Source organism: Camelus ferus, chromosome 36, assembly GCF_009834535.1.
Source record: "Camelus ferus isolate YT-003-E chromosome 36, BCGSAC_Cfer_1.0, whole genome shotgun sequence".
Lineage (NCBI taxonomy): Eukaryota > Metazoa > Chordata > Mammalia > Artiodactyla > Camelidae > Camelus > Camelus ferus.
The window spans coordinates 20,299,690-20,322,818 of NC_045731.1; the positions used below are offsets into that span (position 1 = coordinate 20,299,690).

The 23,129-nt window shown below is 45.1% G+C and overlaps 1 protein-coding gene and 1 non-coding gene across 4 annotated transcripts; one reads left to right on the forward strand and one right to left on the reverse strand.

Moving 5' to 3' along the window:
- The first annotated feature begins 1,494 nt into the window (after nucleotides 1-1,494).
- LOC116661716 (E3 ubiquitin-protein ligase HERC2-like) lies at nucleotides 1,495-10,891 on the forward strand. Of its 3 annotated transcripts, none has more exons than XR_004317620.1 (4): nucleotides 1,495-1,617; nucleotides 2,021-2,187; nucleotides 2,971-3,169; nucleotides 8,285-8,446. XR_004317620.1 is itself a non-coding variant. In XM_032474232.1 (3 exons), exons 1-3 carry the CDS (start codon nucleotides 2,795-2,797, stop codon nucleotides 8,387-8,389), a joined length of 396 nt encoding a protein of 131 aa, XP_032330123.1. In that variant the 5' UTR covers nucleotides 2,571-2,794; the 3' UTR covers nucleotides 8,390-8,446. The 3 variants fall into 3 exon arrangements, 1 of the variants encoding a protein (XP_032330123.1); XR_004317621.1 differs by lacking the exons at nucleotides 1,495-1,617; nucleotides 2,021-2,187 and adding exons at nucleotides 2,571-2,886; nucleotides 10,342-10,891 and having other exon boundaries at nucleotides 8,285-8,416; XM_032474232.1 differs by lacking the exons at nucleotides 1,495-1,617; nucleotides 2,021-2,187 and adding an exon at nucleotides 2,571-2,886.
- Nucleotides 2,506-2,577, reverse strand: TRNAA-GGC. The gene has a single exon. It is a non-coding gene; the product is annotated as a tRNA-Ala (tRNA).
- Nucleotides 10,892-23,129: the final 12,238 nt, after the last annotated feature.

Consider the following 23,129-nt stretch of genomic DNA (forward strand, 5'->3'; position numbering starts at 1 on the left):
ATATGGATTTTCCTCTGAAAATACAAAAATGCTAATTCATTTAAAAACAAAAAATTCACCCGTCCCAGCTTAAGATATGTGGGCAGAAAAAAAAAAAGCCACCTTTTACTATTTCATTGATAGGGAAACTCCAGAATAGGTAAAGATGGAGAAAGGGGATGAGGGCTTGTCACGGGCTGGGGGAGGGAGGATGTGGGGTGAGCTTTGGATACAAGCTTTTACTTTGAGGAAGGAAATAGTCTGAAACCAGACAGAGGTGCTGATCTCACAGCATTGTGAGTGCACTTAATGCTCCTAAACTGCACAACTTAAAATGGGAAAAGGCTAAACTTAATTCTTGTAGACTTAAACCATAAAAATAGATGATACATAATAGAAAAGAACAAATCTGACTCCATATTAGATCTCTTCCTGTGGCTTTAACCCTGTGCCCTGTTTTCTAGGCTTAGTCTCGTCTGTCTGGTAAACAGGAGAGCCTGTTCTCAAGGCTCTGATCTTTAAGCAGATTAACACTTTTGCACTGATACAAAGACAGCAAGTTGCCGAATAGAAAGTAGCTTGTTTTGTTAGAGGTTTTACAGGGGGCACCATGACTTGACCCATGTGGACAGCTGTAGACCAAGAACATGGCCTACTAATGTCCTGGAGAACCATCTTCCCCAAGTCAGACTTTAGTCTCCTTTTCTACTGAAAAGGGGAGGGGGTGTGGTTGGTTGTTGCAGACTTCATGGTGTAGGATTTCTTTTTTCTTGGAATCCTTTGTTCTTGTAGCTGTCCACATGGGTCAGGTCATGGTGTCCTTGTAAAACCTCCAACAAAACAAAGGTTATTTTCTATTCTGCAGCTTGTTAACTTTATAGGAGTGCAAAAGTGTTAATATCCTTAAAGGTCAGAGCCTTGAGAACAGGCTCTCCTGTCCATTTCAGGCTAAAGGCAACATTGTTTCACAAAAGGTGCAGAGCCGGCAAGACTGAGCCTAGAAAGCAGGGCACAGGGTTAAAACTGAAGGAACAGATCCAATATAGGGCCTGACCTGTTCTCCTCTATTAGAAAATCCCTGGGGAGAGTTGGGAAATTTCACACAAGGGTAAGCCAGCCTCGGTGGCATCCAGGCCCCCTGTCGCTGCCCCTGTGCTGAGGGCGGGCTGGGCTTTGGTGGCTGTGAGAATGCGATTCTGTCTGCGGGACTTTCTGAGTCTGAATCAGCACATCACCTTTGGCTGCACGAGGCTGTTACTGTTAAAAGTTAGCCTGATCTTCACCGTCCCTGGGGGTGGGGTTTGTCGGCCAGAAAGGAACTTCTTTCCGGGAGTGGCTGTCCTGAAATTGAGACCAGACATTCTAAGGTGGATTTTCATGCTTGTCCTTTTTATTTTAGTGTTCATCACGTCCTTTTAGATTTTTTTCCCATTTGAAAATACAGATCACATGTTTAACAAATAACCCTAACTTTTCTGTACAATTATGGTTATGATCTTGTTGTTCCCTTCAGAGTTTTACAGGCAGCGCTCCCGCCGCCCTGGTGGAAGGCCTTCCAGAGGCTCTGCAGAGGCCATTTGAGTTTGAAGACCCTGCTGTGTGAGGGGCGAGCAGCTGCTGCACGGCCCGCTCTTCAAGGTGACACGCGACTTGTTTTGAAGCCATGGGAGAGCCACACACAGGGCTGTCAATGGCCGAGCATCCAACATCAGGCATCCCTGGGGACGGGGAGCTGCTGCTGGAGTTGAGCATGAGGACCTCTGGGAGTGACCGAGAGGTCTGAGGAGCAATGGGCTTTCAGATTCCCTGACGGAGGCAGCAGGGGTGGTAGCAGTTGTTGGCGCCGAGGTCCTGCGGTCCGGTGCACCCCTAGGAGCTGGGTGGGAACAGTCCACATCCCTGGTGATGCTCAAACCCTTGCTGTGCGTGCGGCAGACAGCCTGGAGCAGGAGTTCTGAGGGGGGACCCTCAGAGCCTGTGCTGGGGCTGTCTGGTGAATGTCAGCCATGTCGCTGAGTGGCCCTGTGTTGTTAATTTTCAGTGACTACAGGTGCTGGCAGCTCTTGCTTATGACCTAAAACTAGACGCTCTGCCTTGCTGTGCGGAGATGCACAGGTGGGCATCGTTCTAAAGGTACCGCCTGGCCTCCCACATCTCCGTGGCCCTGAACTGGAGAGAGCAGCCCCCCCCCGCCTGTTTCTCGACAAGGTACTGCATGTTGTTTGGGAATGGCTTTTGGAATGCAAACCATTTTCTTTATTCAGCCATAGTATAAAAAAATACCAGTATTATGAGACACAGTGACATTCCTCTTGCCAAGAAATACCAGAAAGAAGAAAAAGCACATAGGTGAAAATGAGTAAACTGACCCTGCGAATTTCAGTTTAAGTTTATTTTTAGTAAAGTAAACTAAAGATGTGATGATACTGCCTAGACATTTTATTTTATTTTATTTTATTTTATTTTATTTTATTTTATTTTATTTTATTTTATTTTATTTTATTTTATTTTTATTTTTCCCTTTATTGGAGGCACTGGGGTTTGAACCCAGGATCTTGTGCAGGCCAAGCACATGCTCTACCACTGAGCTATGCTCCCCACCCCCTGCCTAGACATTTTAAAATACCTTCAGTGGGATATAATCAGATTGGTTTTGCTTATTAACCGTAAAAGTCACAGTGTTGGCATTTCCTCATATTCTTGGGTGGAATTCCTCCTGTTTTCTTCCCTTAATATTTGTTTTATTCTTGAGAAATGAGTGTTTGATTTGTAATCTCTTAATATTGTCTGGGTGGCTAAGAAAATTCGTGAGTTGATGGCAGACGGTGAAAACGTGGACGTCCTCCATGAGAGGCACGGCATTTTTAAAAAAGAGCAAGATGAGCAGCTTGTGCAGTGGATGAACAGGTGAGTATGTCAGAAACAGGAAATAACGCTGTCTGTGAGAGAACCGTGTTTCACATGCAGTTGTTCATTTCATGTTTCTTACAGGCGACCGGATGACGGGACTCTTCCTGCTGGAGGCAGTGGGACAATTTATGGTTGGGGTCATAACCATAGGGGTCAGCGCGGGGGCATCGAAGATGCCAAAGTGAAAGTCCCCACTCCGTGTGAAGCCCTTACATCTCTCAGATCCGTGCAGCTCATCGGAGGAGAGCAGACGCTCTTCGCAGGGACAGCTGCCGGGAAGGTAAGGCTGCGTGTTCTGGGCCCTCCTGACAGTGGACTGAGAGACAGCCGTGGCCGGTGTGCATCTGTTTGGTTCACAGGATGTATGAGGGTTCTGTGCTGAAACATGGTCCCAAGATTAACAGTACTTAGCAGTGCCCTGGAAGCAGTTATTGTTCCAGAGGGTTTCTGTATAATCTTTAGTGCATTATTTGGCCACATAAGTTTTTATTTTGAAATACAGCATGCATACAGAAGTGTATTATACTTGTTTGCATATCGATAATTTGTTAGATGTTCGTGTTCCTTTTTTGTTGCTGTCACTGTGCTGTCTTTGGGAAAAGCACTGCCGCTGGTGTGTGGAGATAGTTGATGTTTACATATTGGCTTTACGACGAGCAACCTTGTACTATTTTCTTTCTTAGTGTCTCAGAACGTTTTCTGTCTTGTTTATAAAGCCGCTGTGATCTGTAAATGAATTTTGTTCTTTCCTTTCCGGTTCACCTGTCTTTTTTTCACCTCTCTCCTTCTGTGTGGGAGAAGGGAGCTCGTTGCTGGGTGGGAGTTGCAGTCCAGTGGTGAACAGGGATGGGGGTAGTGGGTCTGTTCTTGGCTCGATCCAGGCTGCAAAGGAAGCGCTGTGGCTGAGCCCTCCACACGCTTACCAGGGGGGTTTGGTAGACACTTTTATCAAAGTGAGAAGTTCTTTTCTTTCTACTTATGGATGGATATTGACTTTTGTCAAATGCTCGTCCTACTTTTAAAAAATATTCTTACAGATGCCTTCTCCTTCAGTGGGTTAATGGAGTGAATTGGATTGTTTTTCTTGTATCAAACAATCTTGCCTTCTTTGGAGACACTCAGCTTGGTCAGGATAAGTTTGATCTTTTTTTGCTTTGTGTTTGGGATCTTGGGGAGATGGAGATCGTGAGTGCAATCATCATAATGTTCCTGTCTTACGCACTCTGTGTCTGATTATGGCACTACGACCGTTATCCGTGTAACTTACAACAATTAATACAATACACATGGATCGTCTCAGTTTCTCTGGGGGCCTCCAGCCCAGAACCTCTCATGAGGCTGCAGGTGCTGCCGGGCTGTCCTGAGAAAGGCTCCCCGGGGCCCCTGGCTGATGCTGCCCTCCGTCCTGAACCATCTCACGTGGCAACTGGCCCCGTGAAAGCAAGCACGGGGAGGGCGAAGGAGGGTGCGAGGAGGACACAGGTCACAGTCTGGTGTGACCTAATCTAGAAGCGACACCCCATCCCTGTTGCTGTGTTCTGTCTCTTAGAGTCACTAGGTCGGCCCACATGCGAGGAGAAGGGATGTCGGGGCAGGAACCCCTCGCTGCAGGGACCCCGGGAACGCCTGGGAACAGCGTCGGAGGCTGCCCGCCAGAAGCATCAGGGTCATGCTAACCTCAGAACAAGGGTTGGAGTGGAGCCCTCTTTTTCTGTTTTTGGGAGAATTCTGTCTTTTAGTTGTCTCCTGGCTACTTTAACATATGTATTAAAAATCGAAAGTGAATTAGTATTTCTGTCATCCTCCCGAGTAAAGGCTGATCCTCTGTCGCCCTGCCCCCAAAGACAGGCAGGGTTATTATTGTTGCTTTATGTAGACCGTGTATTTTCTGGGTTTAAGCAAATGTCACACATGCCTTTGCTCACCTTTATTTCTCAGGTCTCAGACCTTATATCTGCAGTCATTTTTCTGCTACTTTAAGCATGTATTTTCAGTTTCCTTTAGTAAGGATCTCTTTCGGTTAATTTTCTGATTTTTTTTTAAAAATATCTTTATTTTGTCCTTTTTCTAGGCAAGGGTTGCAAACATTTTCCATAAAGGGCAGATACTGTTTTGGGCTGTGGGTGTCCAGTAGTCTGGTCTCTGTTGCAGCCATGAAGGCAGCCTGTGGGGAAATTGTAAAGGACTGGGTGTGGCTGTGCGCTAATAAAACTATTTACAAAGACAGGTGGTGGCCTCCAGGCTGTCTGACAACCTCTGTGCTAGGGTATACAATTTTCAGTTCACCATTACTTTCAGTCGGCCCTTTAAAAGTTTTATTATTCTGGTTTTTGGCCCTTCACTGTTGCTAATGGGATGTCAGCAGTCAGATTAATTTTCACCCAAATGAAGGTAATAAAATCTTTCCTTTGTAGCTGCTTTCAAGATCTTTCTTTAGTGGTCCTCAGTTTCACTCTGCCGTATTAAATATCTGGGCTTCTTTTTATTTTTCCTGCCCTTTTTTTGTACTACTTTGTTTTTTGCCAGGTGGTGAGGGTTAAGGGGTGGGCTTCCTGGCTCTGAGAAGTGTTCTTTCAACAACTCTGGTAAATTCTCAGACATGATTTTTTCAAATATTGCCTCGCCCGTATTCTCTGTATGTTCTCTACCTACAGCTAGGTTCTGAGTGGTGTTCAGGTGAGAAGGTCTACCCCAAATTACCTCTAACCCTTCTTTACTGTTTCTTCTTCCCTTTGTGCTTCTGGGCCGTGTGCTGTGTAATTCCTTCAGGTCCATCTTCTAGTGGTCTAGTCTTTCTTCATCTGTGTTTAATCTGCTATTTGCTACATTCTGAGTTTTTCATTTCTACTATTTTTTAAATTAATTTCTGGAAGTTCTGCTTTGGGTTTTCTTATAGTCTCTTATTCCTTGGGGATACTTTTAAGCTTTCATTTCTTTAAACATAATATTGGACTTTTTTCCTTCCTGATTCTCTCTCATGGTGCCTTCTTTCCTTTTAGATAATGTGAATTTTTAAAACTACAAGCTGACCATTTTCCTTGGAAAACTTTGTGTAGAAATTCTTTGAGGCCAAGCTCGAAGTCACTCATCAAAAGAGGATTTAGAACTCTGGGATACCACCAACCTGAGCCACTGTAAGTGAAATTCTCTACCTAAGGAATCTAGATCGTAGGTTAGCATTAATTCAGACTGAGAATCATCTCAGCGACCAGCTTCCTTGGTTATGAATCCTCAGGAGAGACTTCCCTTCTCATTCAGCCCTAAGTTTGAGAAGAGCTACTTCTTTGTTCTCTCCTCAGTTCTCACTCACAGCCTGCCTGAGAGGACGCCCTCAGAGCCTCATCTTCCCCCAGAGAGTCTTCTTTTCGGCTTAGCCTTACCCCCCCCCCCACACCCTGTGCAGTCAAGACCCTCAAAACTTTCCCGGGGAAGCTGACTTTGGGGTCATTTCCTGTTTGAGTTCTTGGTTTCACTTCCTGCTTGGTCCTTGAGTTTCCCTTACTGTTGTGTCAGTGCAGCAGTGCATCAGACCCAGTACGAATCAGCATGTAAGTTTTTGTAGGAGGAAATATTTGATATGCATTTTAAAGTGGCATTCCTGATTTTTTTTATGATAAAGATGTTTTAAGTCCCAAATCAATTATTTGAGTGAAAGAAAAACAGTAGAGTCTACCATGTGGTTTATATGCTGCCTTGCTGAAATAGTAAATATATTTATAATTTTTCTGTGGGTGTTTCTGTGAGTATCACTTACCTGAGATTTGCATAAAGTAGATGGCTAAATCTTTTGTTTTCCTTGGTATTAACCCTGATTGGTATTCTAAACCAAAATAGGAATGCTTCTAGGGAAAAGACCATGATTTCTGAATTTGGGATTTCTATCAGTTAATTTTTTTTCTTCCATCTTTAAAGATTTTATAAAGGAAAAATGAAGTCAAACATTCCTGTGGTTTTTTAATGCTAACTTTTCTCTGCAGTAAAAATGTTTAGAGCATTGATTGGGTTTATTAATCACTAAAATACAGTCCTCAGCCTCAGCACCAACTTAGCAAATGCCTGAATGCAGATACAAATGGAAACTAGAATTGTTTGCTGACTCACATGAGGAAAGATGTCAGTTTGTTATTCCTTCTTATTATTTACAGCTTTATTGAGATATAACTGAAACATAACACCGTGTAGTTTAATACACCACTCCAGCCCCTGGCAACCATTATTCCACTCGCTGTCTGTATGAGTTTAACTTTTTTTAGATTCCACACATGAGTGATCTAATTCAGCATCTGTCTTCTTCCGTCTGTCCACTTCACTTAGCATGACTCAGTCAGGGTCATCCGTGTGGTCACTAGTGGCAAGATTGCTGTCTTCATCATGGCTGAATGATATTCTGTTGTGTATGAGAGGTACATGTACCTGTCTGGGTCTCACATATTCCTTACCCATTCATCCATCAGTGGACACAGGTGGTGTCCACGTCTTGGCTCTGCAGTGAACACGGGAGTGTAAATGTCTCTGAGAGATCCTGGCTTCAGAGCCTTTGACTATTAACTCAGCAGTATGATCACTTGGATCATAAAGTATACCTATTTTTAATTTTTTGAGCAACTTCCATGCTGTTTTCCACAGAGGCTGCACCACTCACATTCCCACCAACAGTGCACAAGGATTCCAATTCTATATCGTTACCAACACTTACCTTTGGGGACTTTTTGTTTTATAATAAACATCCTAACAGGTGTGAGGGGATGTCTCCTTGTGCTTTTGATTTGCATCCCTCTGATGATTATGATGGTGAGCATCTTTTCCTGTACCTGTTGGCCACCTGTACATCTTCTGTGGGTCATTTCCATCAGTGGATTTGTCTGGTGTTTCTTTCTAATCTGATTCAGATCATGGCTCTATGACAAGTATATCACAGGAGCAAAGCTTATGTGCCCCTCAGTGCACCCTACGGGATGGCACATGATTTCAGTGTGTCCACTGTGGATTACATTAACTTTGCTTATTGAATGTCATGTTTGCTAAACTTCTGCATCACAAAGTTGCTATTTTTTCCTTTAAGGGCAATAAGTATAAAATAATTGGCCTGTAATCTTCAAAGATGTCATGTTTTTAAAAACCAGATTATAAAAGAGAAGGAAAGTCTGAAATTCTTAAATGTGAGAGTAAAATAATGTCTGTTTCTGCCCCCCACTATATATATATACAAACCTAGTTCCAATGAGTACAGTGGTTTTACTAAGCAATCTATTGGGGATTTTATTTGAGAATAGAAAATAGTAATACAGGTGCATCTTTAATGAGTACTTCAGAGTCAAGCCTTGGAAAAGGATTTTTAAATTCTTTTTCATACAACTTTAGTTTTTTTCCCTGAAGGTGTGATCACTGTTCACAGGTATTCGCAGAAGGACGTCTTCATCCTGTGCATGTGGAAAGTAACCTGAGAAGTCTAAGCTTCCTGCTCAACGACCCCCAGAGCACCAGCCACTTGGCCTTCTGAAAAACTGTTTTATCACTAATCAAAGAAGTGAGGGCTAAAAATATTTTTAACAATATATACATGTGTGTGCCTTTTCTGAAAAGCAGCAGCTGTCAACATCACTTAACAACGTAAGAGCTTTCAAATTGTTTTGGCATCAGATAAAGTATGAGAATTGCTATTTTCTGTTTTAACCCTCCCCAGGTTCTGGGAGATTTCACTGGAATTCTGTTTACAGTTTCTTGCTTCACAGCTCCCACAGAATTAGTATCCTTGGATTTCAGGGTCCTCCCTAGTGAAATCCTTCGGAGATGTGCACAGCTCTTAGACATTCTCTGACACTGCTCATTCATCTCCTCACCGTGACCCTTAGTCCTCCCCCTTCATTGGTGAAAAGTGGCTAAAGTTAAAGGAGATTTGGGTGCAAAAGACCAACAGACCCCAGCCTGGACTCTCCCCACCTGAACTTTCTTGGGCCCAGGCTCCCTGAATGCCGATGCTCCACTCCCCTCACACACCTGCTCCTGTGGGCTTGTGCCTTCTGTGGTTCCCCACAGCAGCCATTCTGCCTGCCTCTGGCTTTGGCCCCCTGACACTTTCTCCAAGTATGGTTTTGGCTTGTACTTTGCTGGTGACCTTTCCACTTGCACTTTGTGATCAATCACCTCAAGCTAATTCTGTTCACGAACTTAAACATTAGCCTCAGCAATGCTCTCTGCCCCAAACCCTGCCCTCCTTGGGCATCCAAACCCTGCAGGCTGGGACGGGAGCTATTTAATCTCATGCTGTTTAATCTGTTTCCCTGCTTGTCAGTCTGGAATACTAGCATTTAGTACCTAGTGCCTGGTTTTTATCAGGCACCCAATTATCATTTGATAAATAATACATAAATATTTTGCAGGTGTTCTTAAACTGAGGGGTCTGTGTGTTTGCTGGGTAAAGCGCCATTAGCTAAATCAAAAAACCTAAAATGCAGAAGGTGGTGGTGCCCAGAGCCTGGAAACTTTCTAGCTTTATGTGATCTTAGGATGTGAAATAGGTCTCTGAGAATGGGAAAGACAAAGGGCCATACATGTTCTCAGTTTTAGAGTTAGGAAGATAATATGAGCAATTCTTAAATTAGTCCTTTTCTTTTATAGATAAAGTTTACTGCCCATGTTGGTCAGGGACAAGTAAAAGAAAACTTACAGAGGTCCTGACCACAAAGTTTATAATAGTTGACCCCCATGACCACCCTGGGAGTTGGTACAGCAGATATATTAAATCACCATGTGTGGATGAGAAATAAGCACTTTGGGGAGCTAAATATTTAGCTCAAAGTCTCATCTAGGAGATGCAGGGATGGTCTCAGTCTTAGTTCTTTGGCGTGAAGATCCATTGCTCTTTCTAGAGTTATTCATTTTTAAATCCAGAAACATTAGTTACTTTCACCCTTGGCAATAATTCTAGGTCATTAGAGTTGTCATATATCTATTGTTATCTGTTATTTTGTCTCATTCTTCCTACTTAAGTAATATTCATGATAACATCTACCTTTAGATCAGACAAGAAGAAAGAAAAATGCACTACTTTGCGTATGTGCAAGAAGGAGGCTCTGAGGGTCTGCAGACAATGTTTTCTGAAGGCAATGGTTAGAATACAGGCATATTTTTCTCTTATTTTGATTAGTGCTTAATGGTTCGCCAGCTCAGCTTTCCTCAGACTTTCCCACAACACTGATGACCAGTAACAGGAGAATGGGCGGCACCCCTCACGGGAGCACTGGGAGGGCTGCCGTGATGTGTGTTCGGTGACTACCAGCCCCCGCGCGCGGACTCAGGATGCAGGTGCTGGGAAGCAGCCACGTGTGGATCCGGAAGGTCTGCTCAGTTAATGACCTCACTGTCCAAACTGCAGTAATTATTGAACTGAAACCCGCAGCCTTCATGCTAACAGGGATCCATGCCTTTGTTTTTCTCACCTTTTTATTGTAGTGCTTTCCCTGCATGCAAATGAGATTCTTAAGGAAAACTTCGCATGATTTTCTTGAGGAGAAAAGCCTTGAGCTGTCACGCTGTAAAAGTGCAGTGGAAGAGCGGTAAGACTATAAATGTTCAGGGTTGAAAAAAAAAGGAGAGGCTTGGTTTCTGGCTTTAACAGAAACTAAATGAAATCAGGCGAATTGCTAAGCCACTTGGTGGAATATCCTCTTAGTTAAAATGATAACTGTCACACACAAGAGTATGGCGTAGGTGCCATCTGCAGCGTAGGGCAGAGGAGCTCTGTAAAGCACTCATGGTGAATTCTCTGGGTGCCCCTGTCATCCCCGTGTCACAGATGGGGAGATCCCCCCAGTGTCCCACAGCACGTCCCATCCAAGTTAGAAGAACAACACAAGTCTTTTGGGTTATAAATTAGTGTCCAACATGCTCAAATAAAGAAATATGTTTTATATGGTTTTGAAGAAAATTTCCTGCTGAAAATTAACTGAGTATTGGAATCATCCTTTACACATCATTTCTCTTTACATCTTCACAGATGAGATTCCGTTAGGATGGAACTGAGGGCAGAGAAAGGTTAAAGACTCAACATAATCACACACCAAGTTGTAGGCAGGCCTTTTAAAAATCACATGTAAGGAATTATTAAGAAAATAAAGACATATATCCTGGAGAAGTTGTAATAATCCATCTCATTGCTTTTTTTTCAGTCTCTAAATACTTGCTTCTAGAGGTAATTTAAAAATTGAGGAAAATGAAATGTTGTTTCAACAGTACTTGGAGAAGAAAAAAAAAACTCAATTTGAATGCAAACTCCAAAAATGCACCCATTACTGTCTAGCAGACTGAGACCAATACCTTAATTTCTAGCATTATAAAGGGGACTTTTAAATGACACAGTGGAATGGGGGTGTGAGCTCCAAGGGACACTCCCCTCACGTTCTGGAGCAGCCAGGTGAGGATGAAGACAAAATCAAGAGACCTCAGGAATCACGTCTGAACAGACAAAACTTGAACGTGTCCAAGCTACACGTTCTTCTTCCCCATAGTGTGAGTGACAGCTGCAGGTCCACCCCAGCTCACCCCTCCCTCCTCCTCCCTAGACTCCTTGAGACACCCAGTCATAGAACTGCCAGCCCCCTCAGAGCCTCCAGCCTAGAGTAGAGCCATTTCTTCAACCTCTCCCCCAGTTCACTGAGCACCAGCCAAATCCAATGATGGGTTCTTCCTAACAGCCTCTTACGAGAAGCCCCAAGGGTTCCCCATGGTGTGTCTCCTTCTTAATGAGTAATAACTTGTGCCCAAGTGATGCTTGGCTACAAGACATTAAGTCAGGATGTTGCCGAGTCCAAACTCATTCTGCTAGCTGCATGACAGGTCAATAAATCGGGAGACAGCGTGTTGGGGCAAACAAAAGTGACTTTATTCGGAAAGCCAGCAGACCAGGGGGGATGGCAGACTAATGTCTTGGAGAACCATCCTGCTCCAGTCAGAATACAGGCTCCTTTTATACAAAAAACAAACAAACAAACAAATAAACGTGGGGGTGTGATTGGTTGTTGCAAACTTCTTGCTGCAGGCATTCTCTGTTCTTGCAGCCATCCTCGTGGGTCAGGCCATGGTGTCCCTGTAAACCACCAACAAAACAAAGGTTATTCTCTATTTTGCAATCTTGCCATCTCTACTTGAGAGCAGAAGTGCTGACATCCTTAAAGGTCAGAGCCTGGAGAACAGGCTCTCTTGTCTGTTTCAGGCTAAAGGCAACATTGTTTCCCAAAAGTTGCCGCACTGGCAAGACTGAGCTTGGAAAACAGGGCACAGTGGTTAAAATTAAAGGAACAGATCCAGTATAGGGTCTGACCTGTTCTCTATTACAAGGACAAGTCACACAGGAGAGCCTGATGATGCTTCATGTCTTGTCCAAGTGGCGGTCACATTCGTGTTCCTGTAATAATTCATTAAACCACAGCATTTATGGTTGCTGAACTAGCTCCCCTGTAGGTAATAGTTTACAATTAAATTTTTAATTCTGCACTGGATACAGAGATATGTTTCTTTGCCCAGGAATAAAATATTCCTTTCTATCAACTTACTGGCAAGATCATATACAAATATCAATAATTAAAATAGAAAAATGCCCCATGTTTAAGAGAATGGGATAAAAAGAGGAGCAATAGGCCAATATCCCAAGATACAGTGACAGTTTACATCAGCACAAATATCCCTCTCCTTGTTTGCTCTGGTCAAATGCATTTGAATGCACACTCCCAAGTCATCAGAATGAACGGGGTAAAGACATGAGCCCACACACGTTTCACTCAGTGGGGGAGACACTAAGGGCTTCTCACACTGGAGGAACAGCCGAGAATATCCAAGATTGGGTGTTTCCACCAGCAATAGGACCTCAACGTCAGGCAGACTTGCAGGGACCCAGCCTGAAGGAGACTCTACCATCTTCCATGTGTGTCCTCTAAGTTTCACTGAAGGCAGCTCCATCAGCACTGGAGGCCGATGGGGTCAAGGCCAGAGTGAAGACCAACAGGGATGCATTTGTGGGTCAGCCCTAGAAGTCTACACATCTCCTCACAGGCAGCAGCTCCTCGGCAAAATATTTGCACTATGGAAGGGGAGCAAAAGAACTTTTAGTGGAGAGCCATCCACCTACCATGCGTTCCCATGTGAGTGATAAATGTGACTTCTGTTATGTGAAGTGCCTGAAATGTTTTTTCCAGGATTGCAGCTGGTGTTCAGCAGCACCAGGTCCACCCCCGATTGGCAGTCGGGCACTCCTCCAGCTTGCGGAAGGTGATGTTCATGATATTTTCCTGTGGTGTGAGCGCATCCACGGCGCCCACCGCCTTGTCCACATCGAAGGCGCTCAGCTGCCGCCAGTCCATGCTCTTGAGCCGCGGTCAGAACAGGAAGAAGGGCAGGGGGCCTGAAGCTGCGCTAGGAGGGACACAGACCATGGCGGCCCCACCTGCCGTGGTGGCTGCCAAGGTATCGGGACCCTCCAGGCCCCTGGCGAGCAGGTAATAGACATGCTTCTGAAAGGGCATGATTGGAAGCAAATCTGCCGCCTCTGCTGGCATCGGAGGAGGGGACGGTCCCATCTATCCACCCGGGCCGCCTCCCAGGCAGCCGCCGCCCCACCCTCTAGAGCGGGAGAAGACTGGATCCCTGGTGGTCACGGCCTAAGGTCTGGGGGTCCAGACCATTGCTATGGCAGCGCCCGGGGCAGGGACGCGGAGCAAAGGGCCCACCCGCATGCGCGCAGTCAGCGTGCTCCCAGGGCCCTTCTAAACGTGTGTGTGGCAGCTGCACTCTGTTTTCTGGAGAGGCTAAAATGTTTCTAGCAGCAACTTGTACATCTCAGGCCTCTCATTCTTGAGGTCTCCTGGGGCTGCTTGTAGCTACCACAAAGATGAATGAACTAAGGAAAAGCCAGACATTCCTCAGTTCACCGGGGAGTCCTTGCTTGGACCAACCATCGGGAAAAATTTTGTCTTTCCTGGCAGGTCTATGTGCTGTGGACTCCATCCACTGGGCTGCAGGATCCGCGGGAACAAGGGCCGTGGTTTCTCACCAGTTCCACCCCCGGGACGCAAGCTGCACGCTCCTGGGTGGGCTCCCGGCTGCTGCAGGCGGATGGGGGCGAGGCTGGGGACGCAGATCCTGGGGCGCTGCTTGGAGGCCGAAGAACAGTCGAGGGGGAAGCTGCGGGCCAGCTCCTCCTTCCAGGGCACAGGATGAGGACTGTCTGTTTTGGGCAAGTTGTGAGGAGGAGAGCCGCCTGGCGCCACGGGATCCCCCTCTCCGCTCCCACCCCCCTCCCCTCCGCGATCTCCCTCCCGCCTCTTCCCAGCTCCTCTAGATTTTTTTAATGTTAAAAAGGCTTTTTGTACTGAACTTTCTTGTTCTTTCTGGGCAGAGCCTATGCATCAGAGTTCCACAGAACGGAGACTGACGTGCCGTGACATGCATGTGGGAGCACAGATCTTGCTCTTGAATAAGTTTGGGATGATACACAGCAACCAAAATTCAATGGGCTTCTGTAGTGCAGAAGTTCTTTAAAATGTTCTTGTGCAGCCTCGGCCTCAAAGGCATCATTTAAGGGGCAATTTCCCTAACTTACCTCATGATAAAACCTGTTTCCCTGGGCGTCCCTGTAAAGATCTCCTTCAGCAGCTCTGTAGCGCACTTGGGAAAACACTTCTCTTCCTGGAGTCACGGACTTAAATAAAATGTCCCTTTAAAAATATGACTTTAATTTAGGGCCCAAGAAAATGAGACTACTCTAGGACCCCATGATATTGTCACTCTCCTAACCAGAAACATTGGGGGCGCCCTGACCCCTGGCACTTCCAGCCTCACCCCCTCCTGGCAGCTCTCCCCAAACCTGCCCAGGGCATCCTCCTGCCTAGGTCAGATTTATTCTATAAGAAACACTGACCTCTGCAACTAGCAAAGCAGGCATCAGCAAACTTCAGAGCAAATCAGATGGAAACCAATTTTTAAAATGTGCATAGAGTGACTGCACCTTGAGAAATGCCTTAGTAAAATCCAAGAACTCTCTGTAATTAGTAGTAAAACCCTAGACAGGAGCAAGGGTGCAGTGGAGACCGCACAGAGCAGGGCCCCACCACACACAGGAGGATTTTCTGTGTCTGGCAGAACAGCATCCAGCACAGAGCAATGTCGCCTACTGCTCCAACAGGGTGACTACGGAGCAGACAGAGCACAGGAGGAGGGAGCTGCTGTCTGACATCAGTGTCTGCTCTATGTGATCTTGCATGCAAACCTCATAATGAAGCAAAGTCCATGTCCTTCCCACTGCAGCCTGCTTTCAGCTACTCTCGACAAAGTCTGTAATCTCCCTCAGAGAGATTGTAAAGAACAACTCAAGGGGTGTTGTATGTAACACCTGGACTGCATGTGACTCTGGCTTCTGCAGGAAAAATGTCTGGCCAGAAATGAATGGAGGGAGGCCAGCAATCCTCCATCAGAGCACTGTCTCAGCCCAGCTTTCCTCTGTCGGGGTGTGTGTGGTGTCCTGCTCCCATCACAGTGGGCGCAGGGCGCTGGCTGGGAGCACAGGAATCTCATCCTCTGGACAAGCTAGCACGGCTATAATGCTGATGGACACTTTCCACATGGATTTTCAAAATACTGAAAATAATTTCTGGATCCCTGCTTTACTCTGGAGGATCTCAAATACCCTGAACATTTGGGTTGGAGAGCCCTCCTCTAGTAGGGGAATTCTTAACAAACCGCCCCCAGGCAGCCGCAGCCCCGCCCAAGTGTCACACGCCCCCGCACTCAGCCCTCGCGGAGTCTGCAGTCTCCCTTTACAGACTTGCTGCTGCTTCACAGTGTTTCTTCCTGCTTCCCCTCAGCTGTCTTCCTCCTTCCCCTGATTGCACCCACAGGGCGGTAAAGTTCATTTAGCTTAAAAACCTATGTAGGGAAAAGGCTGACTGTTGAGAAGGTTTTGCTGTTCTTTGACAAGCATTTATGAGATGAATGAGTCACACAGAGCTTAGCAAATACCAGCCTGTCAGAGTCTGATCAGAGAGCAGAATTTGGATTTTTGTTTCAAGTAACTTTTTTAAGGGAGCTTTTCTGTGAATTTCTTTGGTGAAGAGCTTTGTCATGCTGAGAAATAGAAAACTGTAAGCTCCCCGCACTTCAGACCTGCCTGTGTTCTCTCCACAGGTCATACTGGTAGAGCTGATGATCACCTATGTCAACCTATGTCAACCTCCTCATTGTAAAAGTGGGAAACTGAGCCTAGTAAAGACACGCTGCTGGTTAGAACTGGCAGTGTAACTGGAGTGGCCAAGCAAGCTAATGTGTTTTTTAAAGGGGTAGTGTTAATAATCATGTCAGAATAATAGGTATAAGCTGGGACCTGTGCCAGACAAAGATCCACGGTCCCCAAGTATGGTCAGATCTGCACCTTGGAGCTAGTCCACCTTAACACTGAGTAGTAAGCAGGGTAAGAAGCACTTTTGTGTAATGGTTTTATTGAAAATAAAAGTGGTTTTTGATGGAGAAAATAATTTATATTTTGTTTCAGAAACTCAGTTTGAAAAAATATTTTAATGTTAATGCAACTAACTAATAAATCCTGAATCCATTTTTCATTAGCATTACTGTAATATTATGTACTTTGCATTATTATAAGTAGAACACAACAAAGCCTATAAGTGACAATGTCACTTGTCAAGTTCCTCAGCTTCAATAAAAGAAGGCAAAGAATCCATTCATCAAAGATTTATATTTCATAATTTTGAAAGTTAAGGTTTAGCTTCCACATTAGATTCAGGGATTTGCCATTATCTGTACACGGAAACAGATGTCAAGATTTATAAACAAAAATGTGGCTACTGTGAGTAAACGTCTGATTGTGGAGTGGAACTAAAACATGCAACGTTATAATCCAAGTCTGAATGATGCATTTTCATGAGTTATTTAAGGAAGCAGCTGAAAAGCAGAGTTGTCAATAATTGCCCAAGAAATTACAAATACAAATCAATTGAAAACTTCTATTGATTACCTACTGAATGCAGATTCAAATATGGAAAAATTAAGGTTCTGCTCTTGAGGAACCTACAGACTGTGATTAGAAAAGTATTGCACAAAGTTTTAAAAACAGCACACCTATAGCACTAGGGCAGACTATGGACTCCCATCAAGTTCCCAGTGAGTAGGGCTGCTGGGAAATTTCAGGCAGAGAGCAAGAACAGACAGACAGCAGGAAGGATGCAGTGGTCTGTGGGGGTTTGGCCGGGCGCAGGGGTCACTGGGAGATTCAGTGGAGCTGCAGGGGCCCGAGTATCCACTTGCCAGGCTTATGCTGCAGCAGGGAGTGGGCTGGATCAGGTGTATTCCTGCCCTGTAAGCTTGCGCATAGTGGGAACCATGAGCAATATTCTTTTATTTTGTTTCATTTTTTCATTTCTGTGTTACATTTAAACTGAGAAAAAATAAACTTTAAAAATAATAGAGATATGCAAATAACTCTAGTCTCTCCTACCAGGTAGATATTAAATCACCTCCCCCAAATAGGTGTCATCCTTTCAGTATAATCTTTGTGAAACATTTACAGAAGCACCATGTCAAAACTTCCCTAATGGAATGAGCTTCTCGCATCAATGGTTTTTTGACTATGGGAAGGCATTTTTGGTAATTTTTATTCGACATTCTGTCTGTTAGGATAAAAGCCAGTAGTTTTATTTTAGCATAATTATATGCACTCAGCTGAGGATATGTAATTTTAAAGCTATAATCTGGTCATGGGTAGGCAGCAGGAGAGAGCCCATCTGTACAGCATCATTCATGACTCAGTTTCTGGTGTCAACACGTTACTTCGCCTAAAGAGCATTCAGCAACGTGTTCCACAGTTCGAAGCAGCTTACCTTCCTGGTTTGGGGATAGCTTTACAATAATAGTTACACGGTTACACTCCAGGATGTTCCCTGCAAATTCAATGTTTCTCCTGTTAAAAGAATTTCCTAAGATCCTTTCCAGAGTATTCTGACCAAGTTAAGGCGATAAGATCAGATCCCTTCCGCTATTTTGGTGTAACAAACTAGTGAGACATGTACTGTTCATTGTTTCTGAGAACATTTTAGAGATTTAGCTTTTTAAACTTGCATAGTTATCAAAGGAATAAAGCCAACTACAATGTAAGGATCAACAGAATGCAGTAATCCAGTCATAAAGGACAGTCAAGTGTGCTTACACATATTCAAGAAATCAATCATCTAGGTTATAAATAATATGTAGTTCATTTGTGTCTTTTTTTTTTTTAGATTCCACATATAAATGATATCATATGGCATTTTCCTTTCTCTATCTGACTTACTTCACTTAGAATGATGATCTCCAGGTCCATCCATCTTGCTGTAAATGGCATTATTTAATTATTTTTATGGCTGAGTAGTATTCCATTGTGTGTGTATACACACACACACACCCCCCACACCTTCTTTATCCAACCATCTGTTAATGGATATTTGGATTGTTTCCACATCTTGGCTATTGTAAACAGTGCTGCTGTGAACATTGGGGTGCAGGTGTCTTTTGAATTATTTTTTTCCGAATATATGCCCAGGAGTGGGATTGCTGGACCACATCATAAGTCTATTTTTAGTTTTTTAAGGAACCTCCATACTGCCCTCCATAGTGGCCACACTAAAATTTTAATTCTGTGGTGGCTTTTTCTTTTGCTTAATTGACTTGATTACTGAGTTTAGAAAAGAATTTGATCCAATCTTATGCTTCAAAATGTAGTTTGATCTTAATTATTTATGTATGCATTTACTTACAATATATTTATAAAATAAATAAATGTATAATGTACTTATTAAAAATAAATAAATGTATAATATATTTATTAAAAATAAATAAAAGTAAAAAAAATGGTGTTTTTTTGCAGGGTCTACAAATAATTTTATTGATTAAATAACACAACAGCCTTCTTAGATTGAGAGCCACCCTCCCCAAGCCATTTCTTACACTCTTAAAGCACAGAGTTTGCACAGTAAAGAAATTTTATTTTTAATCATTTCTGTGTTGAAATCAAACTGTCCCAACAACATCACAGACTAGACTGTTTACAAGCGTTCATGCTTTAAGTCTTTCTTTTCTGGTGGTTCTCTCCTTTCTGCCCCTACCCAGGGGGCTCCCGTACTACTCTCTCTTGACTGATCCTGAAGGGATGGGTATACTGTAGGGGAGGGGCTGGTGGGCTTCTCAGAGCTCCTGGTGCCATCCCTAGGGTGCTTCCCCTCATCACAGGGTGGGGGATGTGTAAAGACAAGGGGGGGTTAGACAGAGTAGGTGGAATGGGGCGACTTCTCATAGGCACAGGCATCCAGGTCCCTTCCTGACCCCTGTCCTCTGCCCCCTCAACCTGGCTGTAGGGTGGGGCAAAAACTAGTCGCAGCGGGGAGGGCTCAGCCCAGCCCTGGGTAGAGGGGGAAGCCTCCCGCATCAGTCCCTACTCCTGTTACCGGCCAGCAAACTGTCCATCCCTCTGGGGTGGGAACAGACGGGCCAGTAGGCAGGAAGAACCAGGCTTGTGCTGTCCTCAGCTGCTGTCTGACACAGGAGGAATGGAGGTAGCAAAGGGCTGAAATGCTTCAACGAGAGGGTAAAGGAAGTGAGGGAAGGGAGTTCCAAACCATGTGCAGCTTCCACAGCGCTGGGGCTGGAAAAAGGCAGAGCTTGCTTGTAAAGTGCTGTATCCTCTAGCAGGGCCGGGCCCTGGGCAAGCCGGGGAGAAAGCTGGCCAGACAAGGGCGCAGGACCCAGACATTCCTGACCAGGGTGTGCCCTGCCACGCTCCTGGTAGGGACTGCGGGGGAAGGTGGGCTGGTGACTCTGCCATCAGCTCTGCCAGCCACCAGCCCCCTCCTGTCCACATACAAACCAACATCCCAACCAGCATTGCAGGACTGTCCCCGCTTCCAGCTGGAGGTTCCAGGCCAGCGGAGTTTGCTCAGGGTTGTGGCCCCAGCCTAGGTCCCTCAGTGGAAGCCGCACCTTGAACCCGGGGCTTTCTTGCTGAGGAAGGGGGTGTTTCTGCCTGCCACCCCAGGCTCACACCTCACAGAGGATCACAGGGAAATCCACGTGGATGCGGGGGCGGGGGGGACCCTGCTTCACGATGCCCTGAGGCATCAGGTGCTTCTGTAGCCACCGCAGCTTGGCCCGCTGCTGCCCGTTCTTTGTGACGATTGTCTCCTCACAGAACTCGCGAGCCAGATCCCCATCCCAGCACGTGAATACGAAGGGGGGCACCACTCGGCCTCGCGGTTGCACAAAAGCTTGCTGGCGGCCGCCGCCTCCGGGCCCCGCCCCGAGCTTCGGAGCCGTCCAGCTCCCGTGTCGGGGTCCCCGGGCGCGGGAGCCCCGCGGCCGCTCGGCCGTCACAGGGTGCCGCGCGCCGCCGCCGCCGCCTTCCGCTGGCTCGCTGTCCCAATAACTGTAGTTAGCTTTGGTGTATCAGTCACTTCTCGTCTTAAAAAGAGACCAGGAACCAATAGCTTTTTTTTTTTTTTTAATATTCTGCTTTGAACATCTCTGTGGAGTCTGTCAACACAACCCTCAACAGGAAGGAGGGTAGACTGTATGCTGAGGGTGGGGAGAAGATTGTTTTATGGTTTGCTTTCTTTTGTTTGGAGACAAGTGAGTTTGTACTTTATTTGACGATTTTCTCTCTGGGGTTAGTAGTCCTCTTCCAGGTTGCGCTCTCATCACTCTCACCTCCGCAGGTGCGCCGGCCGCCCGGCCTCTCCCCTTCCCCCGCACCCTCCCGGAGGCGCTGCCCCACGTTCACAGGCGCTCACCTCTAACCAGCCAGGGAGTGGCTTTCTCTCGGCCAGTGTTTCCAAGCTTTTGTCTTTTACTTTGCCCCACCACCAGATTTCCCATCTTCCACTTTTTCACCACCTGTTCTCCCATTAACTTAGCATAAGCCAGCGTCAGGACCTGCCACTTCAATGACAACCACGTCGTAGCAGAGCCTCCGGCTGCTGCTCACCCTCCTCCTCTGCAGTGCTTGTCACAGCCCAGCCCTGTCCCCGGGGAACCGTCTCCTTCCCGGATGCCGCACTTCTCATCTCTCCTGGTACGTCAACCCCACTAGTCGAGGCTGCTCTTTTGGTTTCAGAACCCCTATCCCAACCCACAGACAGCAGATCGTATTGGTCTTGGTTTAAGAATCTCTCTTTCCTTCCTATCTTCCATTGCCATGGTTTCAGATGTTACTTCTATTACGCTGGCTCCTATGTTGTATTGCCTGCTCAGGCATCTCCACTAAGCTTCAGGTCCACAGCTACAGCTGGTTACTGGCTATTTCCATTTGAATGGACAACTGAAACCTGAAACTAAAGATGTCCCAAACTGAGCTAGTTATCTTCTCTCGACTTTCTAATTTGAGGCAGTTCCATTCTCCTAATCAAATAAACTAGAACTTATCAAGTTCTTTTCTTTTTCTTTCCTTCCATGTCCAAGTAATTGCCAGCCTCTGTAGATTTATCCATCTCAATATATTTTCTATACAACCTTCTTCAAATTATCCTCCTGTACTGGTCAGGGGTCTCCAGAGAAACAGAACCAATAAAATGTGTGTGTGTGTATAAAGACATTTATCTTGAGGGATTGGCTTATGTGATTATGGAGACTGGCAAGTCCAAAAGCTTCAGGGTAAGCTGGAGTCAGACTGGAGACCCAAGAAGAACCAATACTGCAGTTCAAGTCCAAAAGCTGTCTGCTCACAGAATTCTTTCTTGTTTGGGAGAAGTCAGTCTCTGTTTTATTCAGGCCTTCAACTGATTGGATGAGACCCACCCACATTATGGGGAGTAGTCTGCTTTACTCAAAAAGTCCACTAATTTAGATGTTAATCTCATCCAAAACATCCTCACAGAAACATCTAGAATAATGTTTGAGCATATATCTGGGCACTCCGTGGCCCAGCCAAATTGACACATAAATTTAATCATCACATCCATTCTCACTGCCACTACCTAAGCTATCCCTATGAACTTATAAAACTCTCCAATTAACCTCTGCCCCTTGATCCCTCCCTACTGCAGACCAGCCTCTACAACACTGCTGACCCAGGGCTCGTATGTCTGTCAGCACCACACTGTCACCCAGCTTCTCACTTCCCTGATGACCAAATCACATGAGACTTTAGTCATGACATCCCAGGTCCTCCCTGATTTGGAGTCAATGAATCTTTCAAGACTTATCAATCATACTTGTGAGTTGCTGCAGCCAATTTGCTATTTCCCACACATGGGACTGTTCCAAGCTGAAGACTTTGTCTCAGGTTCCTGTAGCTGGAAACTCTCATTCCCACCCCCCATCTCCTCATGCTGAAATTCGATTTATAACATCCAGCTCCGCTACCACCACCTCAACTTCACAGCAATAGCTACGTGCCAACACGTTGCTTCAGACACTTGAACTGCCCTGTCACCATCAGTACCACTGCAGCTGGGGAAAAAGAAAACTGCTAGACGACACGTGGGCATTTTATACTAAAGGCTTGTCCTGCAAGCAAGAAAGAGCGAGAGAGAGTGAGATTCATGTTTTTATATTTGTCTGAAATATTTTTTTCCTAAAATATTGCAAAATATTGCAGCTATACTTGAAGCCCCTGTCCCATTCTCCTCCTCCTCAGAGGAAACTTTCATGATAGATTTGGTATATATTCATACCACATTTTATATTTTATATTATTTTTATAGTTATGCATGTAAAATAACCGTTTCCTATTTTTTAAATTTATTTAGATATCAAAATGTACATAATATTCTGTAGTTTACTTTCTACTCAAATAAGATATTCATATAAAAATTAATATAATCTCTAACTTTAAACATGTATTTTAATGCAAAATAAATTACTTGTAAGTTTATGGTTTATAACCAAAATACTCTTTCTTAAGAGGAGCGTTAGAATGTTTATGATGACAACCTTGCTCACAAATGTCCCCTTAGCTCCTAATGTTTGCAGGAAAATCTCTCCAGTTCCCTTTTCACCCACTCAGTTTGGATTTTCTGCCCTCTTGTTTGCTCAGGACCTCACCTAGATTCCCGGAGGCTACATCAGGCACAGGTGTGATGTGTGGCAGGCGTGGGTTTCCAGTTGTCACCTATCCAGACTCCACCCACTGAACTGTCCTTGCTCCCTCTGGCCTCTAGTCATCCCTCCATGCAGGTCTTCGCTGAGTCCTTTCCCCACCCCTGGGGCCCAGGTCC

Bases quoted from the DNA above. Each gene is read 5' to 3' on its own strand.
- LOC116661716 (XM_032474232.1), top strand. From the start codon at position 2,795: ATGGCAGACGGTGAAAACGTGGACGTCCTCCATGAGAGGCACGGCATT. The intron at 2,887-2,970 runs GTGAGTATGTCA...TGTTTCTTACAG, and splicing joins CTTGTGCAGTGGATGAACAG to GCGACCGGATGACGGGACTC. The intron at 3,170-8,284 runs GTAAGGCTGCGT...CACTGTTCACAG, and splicing joins CAGGGACAGCTGCCGGGAAG to GTATTCGCAGAAGGACGTCT.